Source organism: Sciurus vulgaris, assembly GCF_902686455.1.
Source record: "Sciurus vulgaris genome assembly, chromosome: 6".
NCBI classification, from domain to species: Eukaryota; Metazoa; Chordata; class Mammalia; order Rodentia; family Sciuridae; genus Sciurus; species Sciurus vulgaris.
Genome location: NC_136466.1, coordinates 57,452,467 through 57,475,431, shown reverse-complemented (window position 1 = coordinate 57,475,431; position 22,965 = coordinate 57,452,467). Strand labels below are relative to the sequence as shown.

Below are 22,965 nucleotides of genomic sequence, written 5' to 3'. Positions count from 1 at the left end.
CTTCCATTTCATTTTATGCACAATTTCTTAGAATCACAATTGCTGCATTAAAACAAGGCACAACTTTATATCCCAATAAATATTCAGATATCAGTGGGGGTGCAGCTAAAGGGCACTGATAGAAGCACTTTTGTTTGGTGCTTCTCAAACTTAATGTGCAGACAAATCCCCAGGGGACCTTGTTAAAATGCAGACTGTGACTCCATGGGGCTGGGGTGGGGCCCAGGGTGAGCTTCTCAGGAGTTCAGGACCCAGCTCAACAGATCACACTGAGAAGCCAGGCTCCAGGTGATTCCATGGCTCTGAACCGTGGGGTACAGGTGACTTTCAGTATAAAGAGAGCCTACTACCAAGAATTGTGTTCTTAGAGCTAATTTTCTCTCCTCATTTTAATTCAAGCCCATTTTGAAAATATAGAACGTATCACCTGCACCTTTATCTGATCATTTTAATTTACCTTGCTACACCTTTTCCATTCCTTTAAAAACAATTTCACTTTCTTTTACCTTTTCTCTAGACATCATTAGCCTTAAAACAGAAATCTTATCAATAAGAAGACTACAACTTCAATCCTTTCTAGCAATCATTTAAAAAACTCATTTCCCTATTTGTCCCCACTCAAATTCCCTCCCCGTGAGTGAGTATATGGCTTAGTTGTGCAACTGCAGAATTACAAGATTTAGGGATTACTGTGCCTCTCGTCTGTCGGTCACAATCTCCACAGCCCATCCCAAGGGATGTCTGTATTTGGTCATCTCATTCACTATCAGGAAATGGGCTCACTCACTTGATAATTATCTGCTGAGCCCATGCCACATGCATGGCCATGTTCCAGAGAGAAGGAAGGATCCATGGTGAACAGAACAACACAGTATGTATTGACAGCTTTGGGCAAATGTTGAGCAAGAAATCAGGACAAAATCTGTACCTATGAGTGGGTTGGATTATTTGAAGTCCTGGATTTTTTTTCCTCCAATACTCTTTCCATTTGTTCATATCTCACCATGTTGGCTGCTCCCAAATCTACTGTCCCAAACACTTCCAGGCCCATGATTCAAGCTATTTTTTATGAACACAATATGGCAAAAACTCTCTAATCCTCTTCCCTCTCAAACACACTCTTCTTTTATTTTTCCCTATGTGTAATAAACCTCTATTCTTTTACACAGTAGGTGCTAAATTCTGGCAGACCTCTTGCATATCCTGTAGTCAGTTACCAGATCTGTTAATTCTTATTTCACAGCATCTCACAAATTTGACTTTCCTGCCATCCAACCTATTCCCTCTACGAAGTTAAACAACCAGTCGTGTTTCCTTTTTCTAAATTTGATATGTACCCATTCATGTATTCATAAACTTATTTCTATTATTTTAATATTAATTACATACTTTCTTGGTGAAACATCTTAGGGGAGGTTCTGTAAAGTTTATAAAGATAATTAATAGGCTGTCTCTCCTCATCAGTTCTACCTGATATAGTTAATACCACAAATTTCATATATATAAGTATACATATAAATATATATAAAATATATTCTATATATATGATGTGTTATATGCCTATTTACAGCTTAACATTTCATAGTGATATATAACTTCATCAATGGATTGAGTAATTTTATTTTTGTTGTAATACTGCCAATGAGAGGAATACCAGCCGTCACCAAAAAGTAATGCTATGAGGAACGAACAGAGAACCTGAAGAACACCACTGAGGTGCAAAATGAGCCTTTGGGCTCTGTGCTTCCTAACGGCGTAACAACAGGTATTAGAATGTGAACGCTGGTTTGCTAATCATGGTACCAAGGGTAACATGAAAACCAGACCAAGAGTTTGATGTAAATATACCTCCAGCTAGTCCAATACATATTACCCTTTAGTACTCAGCACCTTCAATTTGTTTGAAATGCCTGCATTTACATTGTTATTTTTGAATAAAGATAATTTCTTGGGAATGCAAGTAGCACCTTACAACAGAGCGGACTCGATCTATGCTGCCAATCATGTTTGCACTACATATCACCAATCACTTGCATTATTTTTGTGTTCCAAAAGATTCCTGAGGTTGACTCGTTTTTGGCTTGTTTGTAATTGTTTTGTTTTTTGCACCTCTTTGTTTCCTACTGCAAACTGCACAGATGTGTACACTACATCACCTGCTCTTCCATAATGCATCCATTTCCCCTCCTCCAGCACTGTGCTTGCTCTGGGCACAGTCCTCAGTGGTCCACGGCCACTGGTTTCAAGCTACCTTCGATTCCTAGAACTCTCCGGACCAATGCTATCCACTCATCTTCAGCTCGTCAAGAACCATCTCAGGGTTCCTGAAGCCTTACCCGATCCTCCGAAAGTGGGGTCTTTTTTCAAGCCACCAAAGGCACAATTTTTTTTATCTAGTACATTTCAACACGTTAGCGTATTGTTCCCTGCTGCCTCCCACTGCTCATTTATTGTTCCCAAGCGCAGGCCCAGGTCTCCAAAATTACTGCAAATAGATTCAGAGCAGGAAAGACCTTAGGGACTTCATTCTAATTGAGTTATTAATGTTCTCCCCAGGTCTTCAATTGCACCTGTGTTAGAATCAGACATATCAAGGGTTTTTTCCTACATAATATATATTATATAAGACCAAAGTGAGTAATACTACTAACCTATTAGATATGCCTAATGATTTTTACAGAAAAGCAATTTCACAGTCTTCTTGAATTCTAATTTTATACATCGGAGTAGTAATGATAATATACGGAGGAACTTCTGGGCAATTATTCCTCAGGCTGATTTGAGAATGGTTACCTTTCCCAATGGCTGCACACATTAGGGTCTTCAAGATTCAGAGGCAATGCTGTCTTAATCCAGTGGCACAGCAATAAGCAGATAAAGCTCAAGCATGAATTCAAAGAAATGACCATTTTCTTCCTGAAGAACAACCTGCAAAAAGAAAAAAAAAAAAAGAACTGCATTAAAATCACCCAAACAGAATTCTTTTCAGTAGAGCAATCACTCAGAACCAGTTGTCTCTAGGGCTGACACATGCATAACAGGACATGTATTTAAATAGCCAGGACACTAGATTTTATGGTTCAGAAAAGAGAGGTGTTTCTTATTTTGTGCAGGGTGCCTAACAATTTGTAAATCACTAAAATGTGCAAATCATCGTTAATTACCACCACCACAAAAGCCCTTCTCATCCATGCCAGCTGATTATTAAAGGAATCCACCAGAACAACTCAAAGCAGCACAGGCTTCCAGATTCTCTTACCAGGCATATTCCCTTCTGGAAGAAGAAGGCCTACAGAGGAATCTGGCCTCATTTGTCCTAGAGAATAAATGTTGAAACAGAAGCTCCTTTGACTCCAAGGAAAGGCACCTCTGACTCAAGCTGAGATTCATTCAATAATTCTTTCAAAATGGACTGAATGCCTACCGAATATTAGGTGCCATGAGAAACTGGACATAAAATACAAAACTATTCCCCTTCCCTATCCATTAAGATCCTTATAATTTATTAATTGTGACAAAAATTTCTTAAACACAGTGCTCCAGTTTCTCTGTCTGCTGAACAGAAACTATGTTATAGTGGTTTCTGAAAAATAGATAGAAAAAAAGTATAAAGCTGTTTAGAGGTCCTTGTGGGAGAAAATGAGGCTAAAGAAAATGAAAAAAACAAATGGCAACATAGTTAGAAGCCTGGAAAACTGGTAAGCTGGGACAAGAGAGGGAAAAAGAAACATTCAGGGGTGAGGGAGGGCCAGGTGCATCCGGGGAACTCAAATAAATTCATAGCAAGAGAAAGGGGATAACTGGAGAAAGAGACTTGGGGCATACCACAGTAGGTTTTATAAGCCATTGTAAAATATGGAACTTCATCCCAGGATAACAGGGAGCTGGTAAAAGATACTGAGTGACACTGGAATGCAGGGGAAGACTGTTAGAGGGAGGCCAGGTCAGATGCCAGTGTGGTGAACTAGGAAGCAGCAGCACTGGGCTAGCAGGGAGTTGAGTGACTCTGGGAGCTCTTTGGCAGGTGGAATCCACAGGATTTGTCTACTAAGTATAGCACTAAGGGAAAAGAAAGACTTCTGGTTTAGACCTGGGGGAAATGGTCAGTTCTTCATTGAGAAGGGGAGCACAAAAGCCTCCTCCTCTGGGGAGGGGAAGCTTCAAGTTCAGCATCAGATGAATCAATTTTAAGGTTCCTGTGAGGTATTTGAGTGAAGCCACCTACAGGCATTTATTGAATACCCCGTGTTTGCCAGGCACATGCATGTAACAATTATAATGTCATGCACCTGGGAATCACACACACTTCTTCACCTCTTAGAAATTAACACTTAGAAGGAAAAGTTTAATTGTCATACTATGTCATCATAAAAATGGACATCAAATTAGAAATAGCTGACCTAATCACTAAATTACAGAAAAAAAAAAAAATAAGCATTAAGCTGCCTGTTGTGAAACTAGTAACAATGAGGCAGATTACTTGACCAAAGCTATCATTTCCTGGGTGAGAGCATTTTGAGACTTTATACTAATTTTCCATACCATGAAGTCAACAGTTCTCAGTATTTGAGAATCAAAAGTATTGAATAATGACTTTTTTGACTTGAAAAGATAAGATTAAATTAATAATAAATGAAAATGACAGAAGAAAAGTAACTTAGGATGTCATTTAGCTTTCAAATTCAGGGGGACAGATTAAACAAGGAAATATTAGACAAATTCTCCAAGATCAAGACTGCAGAGAAGGGCAAGTATTTTAAATACATTATGACAGATTATTTATGTCTGAATCCACAAAGACTAAAGTAAAAAAGAGTGAATTGGAATAAAGAAGAAGTATCATGAGTTTGTAGGACAATTTAAACATAGAGTCAGTCATTAAAAGAAGTTGTGAAATCTTTAGGAAGGATATTCTAACACCAATACATAAAGCATAATTAGCCAAAATAGGACTTATAAAATAAATGCAGTTATTGATATTTCTCACAGGCTCATATTAGGAAGTTGTAAAATCTGAAGCTTAACATTATGTAACTTAAAAAGCTATTCCATATAACAGGAATGAATTAAAAATGATGATGATGATGATGATGATGATGATGATGATGATAAATAATGGCTAACATTTCCTGACTCATTATTGTGTGCTAGACACAGTACTGAGCTCTTCATGTGAACTGTCTATTTACTCCTCACAGCTTGCCCAAGAAGTAGGGGTTTTATTGTTCTCGTTTTACAGTTGAAGACATGTAATATACAGCTAGTGCTTCCCTCATCCATCAGAAAAAGAAGACCTTTAATTTATTTGGTTGTAACAAATAAGTAGAGCAAATATCTCTCTGTCTCATAGCTTTTCTTTGCCAGGATAAGCATTTTGTTTCAATGACGTGTGAAATACATATATTAACTTTCATTCTTTCTTCAAAGACAAAATGAAGGTTAGTGAGCAGTAATCTGCCTTCTTCTCAAAAACAATTACCCCAAATTGAGAAGTTTATTTCCTGAGTCACCATCTCAAATCAAACCATCCATTTACCAATTAGAAATGTTTAGTCTGTAAAGTTAGAAATTGCCCTCAAGCAAATTAAACTGTGGAGAAAAACAAAGAGACTGTGTGATCCTCCAATGTAAAAACTGTGACAGTAGGTTTCTAGTGTCTCTTCTTTGCTTTGCACCTGATGCAATGCCTGTGAAGGTGGGTGACAGGAAAAAATCAGAATTTGGTCACCTCCTCATTGATTTTAAAATTCAGCATGCAGAAATGTTAAACTGCATTGCAAAGTCACAGGTGGAATTCGTGGAAGGGAAAAGATCAATACGTTAAAAGATACGCATGTGTGTGATCATCTATATGAATTTGGTCTCTTCATCCCAAAGCAGTTTGTTAATTAAAATCAGAAAATTAACTGAATTCTAGAACAATCTATATTAGAGAATAAAATGGCAAAAGTAAAAGAAATTGCTAGATCAAGATACAGGGATCATGCAAACTCACATAAGATAGTTAAAACTGAGAAAACAATGCAAATGTTATAAACATTGAGGAAAGAAGACATCTCACAAATATGCTAATAAATTATAACTATAGAAACACAACATTCCACTACATTAGGAAATGTGAATTATACTTTTGTTCCATAATATTTAATGAAGGCTCTGAAATGCAGTCCAACAATTAACAGCATTACATTGTATTTTATATATTTTATTTGTTGTCTTCTATAGGTTTTAGGGAGTAAATGTGAGCATGCTTTTTCCTTTATGCCTATTCTGGCAGAGGAAAAGTTCAGTACGTTTTGCCCTATTTCTGTCTTCTTTGTTTTCTTATACTATAATTTCTTACTTTAGAGTGAAAATAAAAACAAAATACAATTTTTCAAAAATCGTATTCCAGTTGGAAAAAAGCAACACAATAGTGATGTGCTTCATTAAAAAGAGATATTTTGAAATGGGCACAGTGACGCATGCCTGTAATCCCAGCGCTCGGGAGGCTGAGACAGGAAGATCCAGAGTTCAAAGCCAGCCTCAGCAAAAGCAAGATGCTAAGCAACTCAGTGAGACCCTGTCTCTAAATAAAATACAAAATAGGTGCTAGGTATGTGGCACGGTGGTCCAGTACCTCTGAGTTCAATCCCTAGTACCCCACTCCCAAAAAAGAGATATTTTGAATATATTAAAAACTCTAATTGAGTGCTAACCCACTGGTCTTCATCTTCAAATAACTCTCCTTATGATTCCATTTAACAAAAATTTAAATGTAAAAAATATAAGTCATTTGCATGAACCCCCTAGTGCCAAACTTGATTGCATCCCAGATCATTCACTTAATTAGTATGGAAAAATCAAAACAGAAAATCAGTGCATCTGATTAGCATTGCTAAAGTGCTCCTATTAGAAGAGAAGACACAGCCTGCAGAGTTAACTCTTCCTGCCTGGCAGCTCTGCTTGGAAGACAGGCTTTGCTTATCCTACCACAAAAGCCTCCATAATCAAGTTGAATAAAATTCTTACAATGGATGAGTCTGGGTACTAATAATAAACAGTATTTTCTTTATCGGTGTGTTAAGGAGAAATAAATAATGGGGTGTCAACTTACTAATTTATTTTGCAACAACGGAGGACTAAATGATTCTAGGCAATTTCTTTTGGGCTCTAAAATCTATTACCTTTCTAGAATCATTAAGTGTACACATAGAAATACCTGGAGTCCCCACATCCAGTTTTTTCTCAAGCTTGTTATCTATCCCTAAGATCTTCTTTGGGTACTCTAGATTAAACCCAATTTCTTAATTAAGAATAACCACTTTCCCACAGTTTTTCACCCTGGGTACCCAGAGTCATCTATTCCACTCGGTCACTCTATCAGGCTGTCTAGAGAGGCTGTGCTACTTGGTTCTCCTCAAACCACTCAGACAAGCTGCCCAGGTGGGGCAGAAGGCAATATGCGATTCTTCCTGGGGCTTTGAGCCTGTGGACATGGTGTCCACAGTTCAGCTTCGGTCCATTGATGATTAACTTTTGCTGATTGCCCTGAGAACATCCTCAGATGACAGCATCTATGGAAATACGACTTTGCTGATAAAGGAAATCCTTGAGTCGCGGTCATGATTTGTATTTTCACCACTCAAGGTGTGTTACTCAGCTTTGTGTTAATCAACCTAAAAAAAAAAAAGTTTTTTTTTTTAATCTTACACTTTGGGAGGTTTCTGTCAAACCAACTGGCATTTCGCTTTGGGCCCGAAGTGGCAGGAGTGCAGGGTGCAGGTGGAGGAGGCCCATTTGTCTCATGGCCAGGTGTGAGAGAGGAAGACATGAGGTCCCACTATCCCCTCCAAGAGCACACCTCCAGTGACCCAAAACCTCCCTCTAGGCCCCACCTCTTGACATTTCCACCATCTCTCAACAGTACCACACGGGGGAGCAGCCTTTAATATATGCACCTTTTGGGACATTTCAGATCTAAACTATAGCACAAGACTAGTTATTCTAATAGTACATTTCATTACCCAAGCATTACTAGTAATGTGATTATATAACTGTATAAACAAGACTCCCCAAGTCCCTACACATTAACATGAAGCGAGTGTTAAAGAGTGGTTCCAGAACCATCAAGCAAAACCCAGGCAAGGTGCTGGTGACACCAGGCATTGAGCTACCTTGAGAGGACTCACAACCCCATACTGAAGACAGCTACAAACTGACTATTTCAATTCAGCATGATACAAACTGTGATTAAGACCAAAATCAGCTGCCACAGGAAGATAAGGATAAAGCTTATCTATGTAATCAGCCAGCCCCAACAGGCTGGAGAAGACCCTGGTGATCCATTTATTATCAACTTTAGAAATGACCCTATGAATCCATCACTCACAACTATGGGGGGGGGGGATCTACAAACAGTACTCACTAAAGATCTAAATGCAAGAAACTAAGGGGACTATTGTGACTTATAAGCATGTTCTCTGCCCTTAATAATTCAAAATCTACTGGGGAGAAAAAAATGATAAAATATGATTATTTTATTTACAAAATGAGTCAACTTAGAAATGACTTGTCAGGACTTTAAAAGGAACAAAATCAACATGAGTTATGGAAGACTCATGAAAAAGGCCAAGCTTGAACCCAGGCTTTAAAAAGAAAAGGAACTAGAAATTCTTGAGTAGCATCTCACACTTGTAATCTCAATAGCCCATGGGAGAACACCGAGATTAAACGTCTCACCTGAAATCAGACAATTAGGACAAAGCAGAGATTTGAACAAGCCTGTCTAATGGCTGCAACATCTGTGACCTCTCCTCAACCTCCAACTGGATAAAAGGAAGAAATCCTAGTAGGGGTCACAAGGCAAAGAAAACAGGTTATGAACCAAGGCTTGGGGGTGGAGAGCAAAAGATTTTGTTAGGGATTATGAAAAGCAATGTTAGAAAAGTAGGTAGTGCTCAGTGATGGAGGGTCTTAAACATCAGGCTTAAGAGTAATTCATCCTGTCTGCAGTGGAATTTACTTCAAGTCTTTGAGTAGGGGAAGATGGAGGAGGAGGAGGAAGAGGAGCAGGAAGAGGGGAAAAGGGAGAGGGAGAAGAAGCGGAGAAAGAGGAGGAAGAAGAAGAAGGGAGGAAGAGGAGGAGGAGAAATAGCAGTAGTAGTGGTGGTAGTGGTGGTGGTTGTTGTTTTGGAGAAATAAACAGAGAATGTGTTTAAAACCTCACCAAGGGACCAAATTCTTAAGAGACAAAGACTGGATAGAGGGGACTGCACTTAGGTATGAGGTAGAACAACCTTCCTAGGCTGATAGCCTAAGGATTAGGAAGTATGTGAGAAATCAATAAAAGAAAGAATTAGCAGAACTGGGAGCAATAATAGCAATTAGAGTTTCTATCAGATGAGCTGTTTTGGGTTAAACTTTTCTGAATCCCAATTTTATTTTCTGATTTCAGCCTATCTCTTACTAGACAAAAGGAAAAAAAAGAAAGAAAGAAAGAAAAAGAAAAGTAGAAAAGGAAAAATAGCCCTTTTGTAAAGTTTGCTCATTCTCTCCTTCTGTTCTTAAACTATGCTCTACTACTAACAGTAACTATACCCTATTATTGTAGCCAGTCTCCAAGATGGCCTCCAATGGGCCCTGCATTATGTAAGTCTCCCTACATTGACTCGACTTGAGTAACTGATAAGATATTGCAGAAATGACAGAGTAGAACTTCAAAGACTAGGTCATAAAGACACTAGTTTCTGTAACTAGACTTCCTTTCTATGGGAAGTCATCTACCATTTTAAGCAGTTCTAGTGAAAGAGTCACATGGGGAGGAACTGAGACCCCCTGCCAATAGCCATATGAGTGATCCACTTTGGAAGGAGATCCTCCAACCTCTGTAAAGTCCTTAGACAAGGTTAGTTCCTGCCTATATACTGAATACAACCTCATGAGACCCCGAATCACCAGCTAGACTACTCCCAAATTTCTAGCCCACAGAAACTGTGAGGTAATAAATGGTTATTGTCTTAAGCCACTAAATTTTGAGGTAATGTTATGTAGCAATAGGATATAGCAATATACCAATATACCAAATTACTTTGTTTTACTTCCAACATATCATCCAATAATGCCCGCCATTTGGTTGGCATCGTCAGTAGTTTTACACAGAGGAGACCACCTGCAATGATTCTGAAGTCTTTTCCTGACATTCTAAATCCTGGCAAGAGCCCATCATCTTCTAATTACAGTTTGTTATTTTGTGCCTAGAGGCATGACCTCATCAATGCCTGTGTTTGAGGCACATCTGCTGTTTTTTCACACAAAGCACTGGCCTACATTGTTCTACCATTTATCTTTAACCATTTAGCATGTGTCTGTTCACAAGAACTGACCTACCTTATAATAACTTGGAGAGTTAATCATGTACTTTGTGCTACAGATTATTTATAGAACATTAAATAATTGATTCCAAGCTACTTTGAGTTACTTTTTCATCTACTAATAAATGTTCCTTTTATCTGCCTGCATTTGAAGTAGTTTTCTATGATTATCCCCGATTAAAAAATACAAAACTTTTAATAGTAAGGGCCTTTGATACCCCGCTTTCAGAGTTGGGCAGGTCATCCAGACCAAAAAGTCAACAAAGAAATGGCAGAGTTAAACTGCATCCTATACCAAATGAATCTAACACACATCTATAGAACAATCCACCCAACGCCTCAAAAATAGATGTTCTTAATAGCACATGGAACATTCTCCAAGACAGATAATATATTAGGCCACAAAACAATCTCAAAAAAATTTTTTTTTAATTTAAATCAGGCCACGGGGATAGAGCAAAGTGGTAGAGTGCTTGCCTAGCATACACACAAACTTAGGCCCTACGTGTGATTATCAGCACAAAAAATTTTTTTAAAAATTGAAATTATATATTTTCTGGACACAATGTAGTAAATTCAGGAACCAAAAAATAAGAAAAACTTTGGAACCTATGCAAATACATGGAAATTTTAAAAGCGTACTCTAAAATAATCAGTGGGTCAAGAAAAAGATTAAGAAGGAAATGGAAAAATTTCTTGAACCAAATGAAATCAGAAACAGAATTTACATCTGCTATTGTACATGTTGCTTATGGAAAACAGTAAAAGCAGTACTGAGAGAAAAATTTATAGCAATCAATGCTAACATCAAAAAAAAGTGTAAAATAGTGGACTGAAACAGACATCATTACCCTATGTACAGGTATGATTACACTAATGGTGTGAATCTATATTGTATACAATCAGAAACAAAAAGTGGTACCCCATTTGTGTACAATGAATCAAATTGCAGTCTGTAAAAATAAAAAAATTATTAAAAAAGTGTAAAGATCTCAAACAACATATCACTGTACCTCAAGTAACTAGAAAAACAAAAGCAAACCAAATCCAAAATTAGTAGCGGAAAAGAAATAATAAAGATCAGAAGAGAAATAAATGAAATAGAGACAAAAAAAACCAGTTGAAAATACAACAAAATGGAGAGCTGGTTCCTCAAAAAAGTAAACAAAATTGACAAAATCTTAACTAGACTAGGGGAAAAAAAAGAAAATTTGAATCGGAAATGAAAAGACGTCAATACAATTGACATCATAGAAATACAAAGGATTACAAGAAATTATTATGAACCACTATATGGCAACAAATTTGATAACCTAGAAGAAATGGAAAAATTACTGGACACATTTTACCAAGATTGAGCCATGAAGAAATAGAAAACCTGGACAGACTAATAATGCAGAATGAGATTGAATTAGTAATTATAATTCTCCCATCAAAGAAAAGTCCAGGGTCAGAAAACTTCACTACTGAATTCTACCGAAAGTTTAAAAAAGCACTAATATCAATTCTTAAATGATCCAAAAATTGAAAAGGAGGGAATTCTTCCAAACTCACTTTATGAAGACAGCATTGCCCTAATACCAAACCAAACAAAGACACAACAAAGAAAGAAAGCTACAGGCCAATATCCCTAATGAACAGAAATGCAAAAATTCTCAACAAAACAGTAGCAAACCAAATCCAATAGCACATTAAAAAGATTATTCATTATGATCAAGTGAGATTCATTCAAAAGATACAACAGTTTTCAAAATACACAAATCAGTAAATGTGATACGCTACAGAAATATACATCAAGAGGAAGAACAAAAACCATATTATCATCTCAGTAGATATAGAAAAGGCAGTTGATAAAATGCAACACACCTTCATGATGAAAATTCTAGACAATTAGATATTGGAGGACATAATAAAGACCACATATAATGAGTCAATAGCTAACATCTTACTGGAATGGGGGAAAGGTAAAGGTTTTCTCGCTTAAGATCTAGAAGACCAAAATGCCCACTTTAGTTTCTTTTATTGAACGCAGCACTGGAAGTCCCAGCCAGAGCAATCAAGCAAATAATGGAAAGAAATAAAAGGGCATCTGTATTAGAAAGGAGGAAGTCAAATTGTCATTGTTTGCAGATGACATGATCTTCTGTAGAAATCCCCCAAAGACTCCACCAAAAACCATTAGATTTAATTAACAAATTCAGCCAATTCACAGAATACAAAATCAATACACAAATCAGTCACATTGCTATAATAGCCAATTATCTAAAATAGAAATCAAGAAAGCAACTCCATTTACAATAGTCACAATAAAGTAAGATAAAATACCTACTAATAAATTTAAAAGAAATTAAAGATCTCTACAATAAAAATAATAAAATATTGATGAAAGAAATTAAAGATGTCTCCAAGAAATGGAAAGCATTTCATGTTCATAGAGTGGAAGAATTAATATTATTAAAATGCCCATATTACCCAAAGCTATTTACAGATTTACTATAATCCCTATCAAAATGCTAGTGACATTTTTCACAGAATTAAACTTGTAAAAACAATTTAAAATATGTATGTAACCAAAAGAAAAAATAAATAAATCCAATAGTCAAAGTCATCATAGCATAAAGACAAAGCAGGAGGCACTATACTACACGACTTCAAAAAAACTACAAGACTATAATAATCAAAAAAGCATGGTACTGACATGAAAGCAGACATATCCACCAATGGAACAGAATAAAGCCAAGAAGTAAGCCCACGCATCTATAGCAAAGTTTCAACAAAGTGCTAAGAAATTTTACTAGAGAAAGGACAGACTTTTCAATAATTGGTGCTGGGAAAATTGAATATCCATGTGCAGAATAATGAAACTATATCCCTACTCACTCATCAGTAACAAAAATCAAGTAAAAATGAATTAAAGACTTAAGTGTAAGTCCTGAAGCTATGAAACTACTAGAAGAATACAGACAGAAATGTTTCAGGATGTTAGGATGGGCAAGAATTTTTTGGACAAGTCCCAAAACACAGGAAACAAAAGCCAAAATAGACCAATGAGATTGCATCAAACTAAAAAGCTTCTGCATAGCAAAGTGAACGATCAACAGAGTATAGAGGCAACCTACAGATGGGAGAAAATATTTGCAAATAGTGTCTCTGGATGAAATAACAGAAGCTCCATGTGAAGACGATAGATCACGATCACAGAGTTAGTTTGTGGGTGGTCCAACACTAGAACACAGAACTCAGGTCTATTCACTTCCACTCAAATCAACTTGCCATAAGATAAAATAGTCATTGTCCTTCTAAAATAAGAGTCCCTCTGTGTACTGTAATAACAACTGTTTCTTGAAATATAAATTCATTAAAAGTTAGATTCTCCAAGGACTAAGCTACTTACTGGTCAAAACTGAAAATGTGAGTTATAAAGTATTTCCACATTTATACTGCACAGATGTCTCAAGTAATCACTGACTGGTGATTCAGCTGCCATTCTTCCCAGTGGACACTGTTGAACCACTAATCTAGACCAGGATATAGAGCAACCACAGGTATCTCTTACAGCAGGCATTGCCAAAAAGGAATCTGAACATTTTTATCCTTGTGGTTTGAAGCCCACATAGTGAAAAGCTTTGAAGATTTGAGGCAGAATGTAAGGAAAGTGCTGAGAAAGTGTACATAGGCAAAAGAGCATAATTATTCAAAGCTGAATTTGGTTAAGACATTCAACAGAAAATGCTTAGGCAGCCTCTTCTCCCATCTCTGCTTCCTTACTAAACACATATATATGCAAATATAAAGAGCCACAACCAAACCCCAACTTTATGACCCTTAAAATAGGGCTTTGTTTTCGTAGATAAATGCCACATGCTGAATTAGCAGCACCACTTCCTGTGGTATCTAGACAGATCTTTCATTCAAGAATTGACCCTGTCTGACTCCAAGTAATAGTTGGAGAACAACCTCATATTGATGGGGAAATGGAGAGCAATTCTCCATTCTACTTCCTTCATTTACATTATCCATAATTCTCTCTTCTAATTGCCCTCTGACTTCTGGAGTATCCTCCTTTTCCATCTCTAGTGAAATTCAGGAACTGGATACCATGGAGCAGGAAGGTACAATGATGGCAGTAAATTCTGTTCTGGCTCAGCATCAAACTGATTTTTGTCAGATCACTTGCTCCCTCTCTGCATTATTTTTCTTTCAGAAACATCAGCCAGGAAAGCAGCTTCAATGGCAAGTAAACTTTTAATGAGAGTTATGTTTTCCCTTTGCCTTTTTTATTAAGCCTAGAATGCAATGCCTAAAATTCATTGACTTTTATGAGAACATACCTTTAGCAGGAAGTTGGTCTGATACTCTAACAGATGATGATACTGTGATCTAGAGATTCAGTGTATGTACAAGGTCACAAAGCTATTTCCTACAGAACTTTTTCTTATCCTGACACTGGGCCAAAATTTAAGATCCTGTCAGTTTGTCTTGCCCAATAATACAAATTATTACACACAAGATAATAAAGAAACAATCACTTTTTTTCTGTGGCTGATGCAGCTCCTTAAATAGAATATAAATATAGAAATAATGAGCCCTGGGGTGCTTATAAAAGTTGAACACTGAAAAATTGATTAGATGGCCAAAGACTTTAATAAGGCAACTTATGAATGCTCCTTTTCATTACTAAAATGAGGAGTTTGCAGTGAATTATGTCTACCCAATCTATGTTCAAAGGAGCAAATAAGACAGGCATGGAAGTAGTTTTGCTAATAGCCACGTGAATGAGTTGATGGAAGGGAAACTGACACTACCCATTTTCCTCAGAGTAATGATGCCATTTCAGTTCTCGGCAGTAATCTCAATACCTAGAACAGCACCTGAAAGAGAAGTCAGCAAATGAAGGAATTAATCTATAAAACAAAAAGCATAGAGAAGAGTCAAGTATGTGGACTTGAACAACAGAAGAAAAGGATTTGGGGACAAGGTTTGGAATTAATGAATTGGACAAATTATTGTAAATGTACATTTCAAGTCACAGGCTTTTTAGGAATGGTAATTTCTACGTACCATGATGCAACTGTGTATCCCTTATATACTTTAAAAATGCATTTCTTTTTTTATCTTTTAGTAATTCTGGGGGAGGACTCTGAGTTTGTTTGTTCATTTTAAATTGGGAATAATTTTACAAGTTTTATGGGAATTTTATTTTTTCCTTCATCATTGTTAGTCAATTCTGTTTGATCTGCTTACTGGAAATATTTTTGTTAGCTTATTTTTCATGTTTAATGAAAGCATTTTCAAGTCAATTTTCCAATAGCAAAATTGTTGCTTACTTCTTGTATTTATAAGCTTTGTGTGTTCTAAGATGATCTTACAATTTTTTTTAAACAAATCATTTGACAATTTCATCTCTTTTCTGAAGTTCGGTGCCTACTTAGCATGGTCTCATCATTTTAAACTGTTCAACACTTTTATATTTAAGCAAAAAATTCCCTTAGTTTGGTTGAGTATTCCTGAAAAAGTCATAAATTTTTTATCCCTTAGTTTGATTTTTTTCATTGTAAAGATAAAGCTGGAATCCTCGTCAGCCTGAACTACTATAACAAAACACCATAAACTAGGTGGCTTAGACACAACTGAAATTTTTTTTCTCAAAGATCTGTAGATTGGAAAATCCAAGATCAACATACTAGCACACTCAGTGTCTGGTGAGGACCTGTTTCCTATTTCCTAGATGGTATGTGGCTGTGTCCTCAAGTAGTCCTCTGGGATCTCCAATTCCATTTACTGATTCCTTTACCAACAGCACAGTTTTAAAAACCAGTGGCTAGAAATACTAACGTTGACTAGTTTCACAGTTTGATCAATTCATTCTTTTTATCGATCAAATTCCAAACCATCCTCAACATTATCACCAATTTGTCAAAAATCACAGCATCACACTCCCCTGCTTCAAAGTTTTAGAGCTGGGCACAGTCGTGCATATCTGTAACCACAGCAACTTGGGAGGCTGAGGCAGGAGTATCACAAGCTCAAAGTCAACTTCGGCAACTTAGCAAGACCCTAAGCAACTTAGCTGTCTCAAAATAAAAAATGAAACAGGCTGCGATTGTGGCTCAGTGGTTACATGTCCCTGGGTTCAATACTTAGTACCAAAATTAAAGAGAGAGGAAAAAAAAAAAAAGAAGAAGATTTTGAAAGTTTGCCTTTGAGGTCATGTCCAAACTGACATTGAAGATCAAGATAATCTGAGTCTGCCTCATAATGCAGCAAACTCACATGGACCCTCACTTGAGCGGTTCTCAGGTACTTGAATTTCCTTACATATTTTAGGTTTTCACTCCTCTGTTTTTGCCCACGCTATCTCTTCTGCTTTGGAATGCCCTCAACTATCTGGTCAACGTGGTTGTCACTCATCCTTCAAAGGTCAAAGGTCACTTCCTTTTAGCACGGCTCCCAGGCTGACATGACATCCTTCTTTGCTCCCATATCACCCTGGAACATCCTGAGTATAGATGATGCATTGTCAGAGTAGCAGCGCATGCCATCTCGTTCATCATTTTTGTGTTCATCAGTCCACTAGCTGGTTCACTCCTTAATGTCAGAATAGCACACTGTTCATCTCTACCTGTTCTTGGCTCACATGGAAAGCTCAATAATATTTCTTCACTTCTAATGAATGAGTGATGAAGGACACATAGGAAAAATAAATATACAAATCAGTTCTGCATTAAAATAATTTTCCCAATATAAAAAAGGGAAGAAATGGAAAGTCAAGATTATCCCATTTGATAAAAACTACAGAAGTACAGTGAAAAATTCTAGAGTTGAAACAAAATGATTGCAATACTCGTGATTATAAACATGTCAAAAACAATCAGCATTTTGCTTAAAAAATTTGTTTTAGCTGGAGAAAAATTTGTGTAGTCTCTGAAGAAAACCTTTAGACTCTTCTAGGGCTTAATTAATATTTATTCTACAAATTCATTTAAAAGCTGAAGCATGGCTTCTTATTGACATTCCTCTACTCTTAGTAAGTGGCTCTGTTGCCTTTGGTCATGATTCTTGGGGGCTTGGGATTTGTCTCAGTTGGGGGCAAGAGAAAGTGACCATGAGACCATGAGCACACATTTTAGAGCAGCTAAAGGAGCATCCAGTGGGAGTGCTGCCACTGAGGAAATAGCAGACAGCAGGAAGCAACAAAGACCAGCTAAGAGAGGCAATCTTTTGCTGTGCTAGGAACTTTTTGACATGTTGCATCTCCATTGCTAAAAAGCATGATTCCTGGGACCTGCCTGAGTGACCTGGTAGAGGCACCATTTCAACAAACTTCATCAGGATAGCAATGTCTGAGAGAACCCAGAATGAACCTTCAAGAATTAGCAGATTATGATAGTCTACAGCAACTAAGGACTGCAGTCAGCTTCAAGGTGTTCATGAAGTGTCAATACAGTAGTACAAATACAGTTTAGAAAAAGGAAACATTTTATTACAAAGTGATTTAAAACCTATGCTTGAGGGCTGGGGAGATAGCTCAGCTGGTAGAGTGCTTGCCTCGCAAACACAAGGCCCTGAGTTCTACCCCTAGTAACGCAAAAAAAAAAAAAAAAACCTAGAAATAAAGACTAAAAGGAAAGACAAGAATTCATATATTTGTAAGACTTAATTCTGAGACGTGGTTAAGGTATATGATGGTCTCTGATATGATGGTCTCTGACTGAAAGTAAAACAATGTTTTAATGGACCCCAAATGTATAAAAGCATTTGGACATTACCCAAGGAAAGCAAGGATTTCCTTGCACAGGTAGGTATAAACGCATATCAAGTATAATATTAACAACAAATAAATAAACTATAATGTTAATATCAAAATAATTAGTTTTCATGGGGGAAAAAACACTTTGACTCTGAGGCAGGTTCCTACTATCTCTGAAAGGGCAATCTGAACCAAGGCAGCTGAAGGTCTGTGAACTGAAGCTGTGAGTTCTGAACTTGCCAAGGGCACAGGCCTTGCAACCATGGACGTTTTCCTTGATCTCTTTTCTTCCATTCTTGCCCTTACCAAATGTCCTGTCCCTTTTGCCTTTATTATAAATGCTCTTCCTCAACTATTATATATTTTTATTTCTAAATCTGTAATGGCAACATCTTCACTTTATTGTACATATTGGAAACTACAGGTAGCCCAAAAAGAGACCCCATCACACTGGATACGTTCATTTCCTTCTTATAGGAAAGCAGCCCCCATAAACTAAATTACTGTGATTTGTCAAGGTTTTAAACTTCCCAATCATTTAACTTAAAAGGGGAAATAAAATCTAATGGGTTTAAATTATACACAAAGACTATCTCAATTAAAGGATCTATGGAGGATGGAAATAGTGTTCAGCCTGAAATATATTTTTTCCTACCTTGCTAATTTGACACAGTCTAGAGTTCATTTCTGTGACTCCCTCAGGTCAACACATAGGTATCCCTAATTGTTTGAAATACAAACCATCATATAAGCTCCATGTCAACTTGTTTCTCTCTGCAATAATTTATTCTCTCATTCCATTTCTAGTTAATCATGTGTTCAAGGCACAAGTAAAAATATTCCTTACACGAGTAAAAATATGCCTTAGACTTTTTACTAGAAACTACACAGAAATCTCTAATGGAACCAACTTTTCACATCCTTCATCTAATATCTGATACCTGCATGTTATTTGGGGCTGCTGGTCATCTTCTCTTTATTATTATCATTATTAACACATTTAAAGTATGCAAATTGATGGGTTTCACTGTGCCATTTCCATATATGCGTATGATATCATGCTTTCATCACGTCCACCCTATCTTCTACTGTCTCTTGTACTCCCTTCATCCCCCACCTCCCCTCCCCCCTTTCTTCCCCTAATAGTCCCAAAGTCCCTTTTCTATTTCCAGATTTTTTTAGTTCCACATGAGAGAAAAAATGTGATACTTGTCTTTCTCCTTCTGACTTATTTTGATTCATTAATCATAATGTCCTATAGTTCCATCCATTTTTCTGTAAATGACATGATTTTCTTCTTTATGGTTGAATAATACTTCATCATTATATATATTATATATATATATAATATTTTCCTTATCCATTCATCTTTACATGCATCCCAGCTGACTTCATATCTTAGTTATTGAGAATAGTGCTATAATAAACATGAGTATACAGGTATTTCTTTGGTATGCCGACTTCATTTCCTTTAGATAAATTTCCAGGAGTGGTATAACTGGCTCATATAGTAGTTCTAGTTTTAGTTTTTTGAGGAACCTCCACACTGTTTTTCATAGTGGCTATACTAATTTACATTCCCACCAATAGTATAGAAGAGTTCCTTTTTCTCCATAACCTTGCCAGCAATTTTTTTTATTATAGCCATTATGAGATGGAATCTCAATAGTTTTGATTTGCATTTCCCTAATGGATAAAGATATTGAGCATTTTTTTCACATATTTATTGGTCATTTGTACTTCTTTTATTTTTTTATTTTTTCCAGTACTGGGGATTAAACCCAGGGGCACTCTGCCACTGAGATGCAGCCCCAATCCATTTTATTTTATTTTGAGACGGGGTCTCAATAAGTTGTTGAGAATCTCACTAAGTTGCTGAAGCTGGCCTTGAACTTCAGATCCTCCAGCCACAGCCTCCCAGGTCACTGGGATTCAGGCATGCACCATCATGCCTGGCTGAGCTTCTTCTTTCGAGAAGTATCTATTCAAATAATTTACCCATTTTGATTGGATTACTTGTTCTTTTGTTGTTCAGTTTTTTGACTTCTTCATATATTTTGGATATTAATTCCCTGTCAGATGAATAGCTGGCAAAGATTGTCTCTCATTTTACTTTATGAATTGTTTCCCTTGCCATGTGGAGGCTTTTTAAGTTGACATAATTCATTTATTAATTCCTGAGCTTATGAAGTTCTACTCAGGAAAATGCTGCCTGGGCCAATATCTTAATGAGTGGAAACCCTAAGTTTCAAAGTTTCAGATCTTATATTGAGGTTTTTAATCCATTTTGAATTGATTTTTCTACAGGGTGAAAGACAGAGGTCTAATTTCAGCCTTCAGTATGTGGATAGTAAGTTTTCTGAACACTATTTATTGAAGAGGCAGTCTTTTCTCCAATGTATCTTTTTTGCCAACCTTGTCAAGAATCAGTTGGTGATAGCTGTGTGCATTTATTTCTGGTTCTTTACTCCATTGGTCTACATGTCTGTTTTATGCCAATACCATGCTGTTTCTGTTACCGTAGCTCTGTAGTATATTTTGAAGTCAGTTATTGTGATGCCTCTCGCATAACTCTTTTTGCTCACAATTGTTTCGGCTACTTGAGATCTAATATGCTTCCATATGATTTTTAGGATTACTTTTGTAAATCTATGAAGAATGTTATTGGTATTTTAATAGGGATTGCATTGAGTCTAGATCTTTTTGGTAGTATGGCCATTTTAACAGTATTAATTCTCCTAATCTGTGGAAATGAAAGATTTTTCTGTCTTCTAGTGTATTCTTCAATTTCCTTCCTCACTATTTTGTGATTTTTATTGTAGAGGTCTTCCACCTCCTTCATTAGGTTTATCCTAGGTTGTTTTGTTTGTTTTGAAACTATTGTGAATGGACTGTTTTCCCGATTTCTTTCTCAGCAAGTTCATTATTGGTGTAGAAAAAAGTTTTTATTTTTGTAAGTTGATTGCGTATCATCCTACTTTGCTAAATTTGTTTATCAGTTCTCAAAGTCCTTTGGTGGAATTTTTAGGGTTTCTAAGTATAGAATCATATCATCTGCAAACAAAGATAATTTGAGTTCTTCCTTTTCTACCTGTACCCCTCTTACTTCTTCCTCTTGTCTAATTGCTCTGGCTATGTGAAATAAGAGTAGCGACAGTGGACAGCCTTGTCTCCTTCCTGATTTTAAAAGAAATCCTTTCATTTTTTTCTATTCAACATGATGTTGGCTATGGGTTTGTTGTATGTAGCCTTTATTATGTAGAGGTATGATCCTTCTAGACATAATCTATTCAGGGTTTTTATCATGAAGGGGAGTTGAATTTTATCAAAGGATTTTTCTGCATCATTGAAAAGATCATGTAGCTTTTATCCTTTATTCTACATATGTACTAAATCATGTTTATTATTAATTTGTGTAGGGTGAACATCCCCGAAATAAAAACAACCCAATCACGGTGTGTGATCTTTATAATGTGCTGTTAAATTCAATTAGTAAGCATTTTATTGGAGATTTTTGTGTGTAAGTTCATCAAGGATATGGGAATATAGTTTTATTTTGCTGCTGTTGTTATTGTTGTTGTTGTGTCCCTATCATGTTTGGTAATAAGCTAATCCTGGCTTCACAGAATGAGTCCCTTTCCTATCTGTTTTATGGAATAGTTTGAGAAACATTAGCATTAGGTCTTTACAAGTCTAATAATATTCAGCAATGAATTCATCTGGTCCTGGGCTTTTCTTTGTTGGAAGGCTTATTATTGCTTCGATCTCATTGCTCGTCAATGTTCTATTTAGGTTTTCTATTCTCTTCGTTCAATTTTAGTAGGTCACATGTGTCCAGAAGTTTGTCCATTTCTTCTAGACTTCCAGTTTATTAGCATATAGTTTTTCAAAATATTCCCTAGTTATCTAATAAATTTCAGTGGTATATGTTGTAATATCCCTTTTTTCATTTCTAATCTCATTTGGGTCTTCTCTTTCTTTTGGTTAGTTTTGCTAAGGGTTTGTCAACTTTATTTTTTGCAAGAGCTATTGATCTTTTGGGTTGTTCTTATACTCTCTATTCTATTTATATCTGCCCTGACTTTTATTATTTCTTTCCTTCTACTGATTTAGGGTCTGGTTTGTTCCTGTTTTTCTAAGACCTTCAGATACATCCTTAGGTCATTTACTTGAGATCAGTTTTGTTCTTGTTTTTTTAACGTAGACAATCATAACTTAAATTTCCCTCTTGGTACTTCTTTTCCTGTACCCACAGATTCTGGTATGTTATGTTTCCATTTTCATTTGATTTTAGGAATTTTTGAATGTTCCTTCTGATTTCTTCAATGATCTACTGTGCATTCAAAAGGATATTGTTCAGTCTCCATGCGTTTGTTTCATTTCTATAGTTTCCCACTGTTGATTTCTAGCTTCATTCTATTATGATCTGATAAGATGCAAGAAATTATTTCACTTTTTTTAACTTAACAATTGCTTTATGGCCTAATATATGATCTATTTTGGAAAAGGTTCCAAGTGCTGATGAAAAGAACATGTACTCTATAGCTGTTGAATGGACTATTCCATAGATGTCTTTTAAATCCATTTGATCCACAGTGTAATTGAACTCTGATGTATCTTTGTTGACTTTTTTGTCTAGATGATCTGTCAGTAAAAGAGGGGTAATGAAGTCACCCACTATTGTTGTATTGTGGCCATCTCTCCATTAGTGTTTTATAAAATCAGGTGCTCCAACATTCAATGCATATATATTTAGAAACAGTATATCCTCTTGATGAATTGTTCCTTTTGTCCATATGTACTGATCTTCTTTGTCTTTCTGACTAATTTTGGCTTGAAATCTGTTTTACTGGATATAAGTAT

The 22,965-nt window shown here is 36.3% G+C and overlaps 1 protein-coding gene across 3 annotated transcripts in view; it reads right to left on the bottom strand.

Annotated features, from left to right (window-relative positions):
- MEGF10 (multiple EGF like domains 10) overlaps window positions 1-22,965 on the bottom strand; it is a 168,846-nt gene that overhangs the window by 116,393 nt on the left and 29,488 nt on the right. For all 3 annotated transcript variants that reach the window (XM_079144349.1, XM_079144348.1, XM_079144350.1), the window contains one exon: window positions 2,794-2,928. In XM_079144349.1, the coding sequence (XP_079000475.1) occupies window positions 2,794-2,909 (116 nt within the window). In that variant the 5' untranslated portion in view covers window positions 2,910-2,928. The remainder of the gene's footprint in view (window positions 1-2,793; window positions 2,929-22,965) is intronic.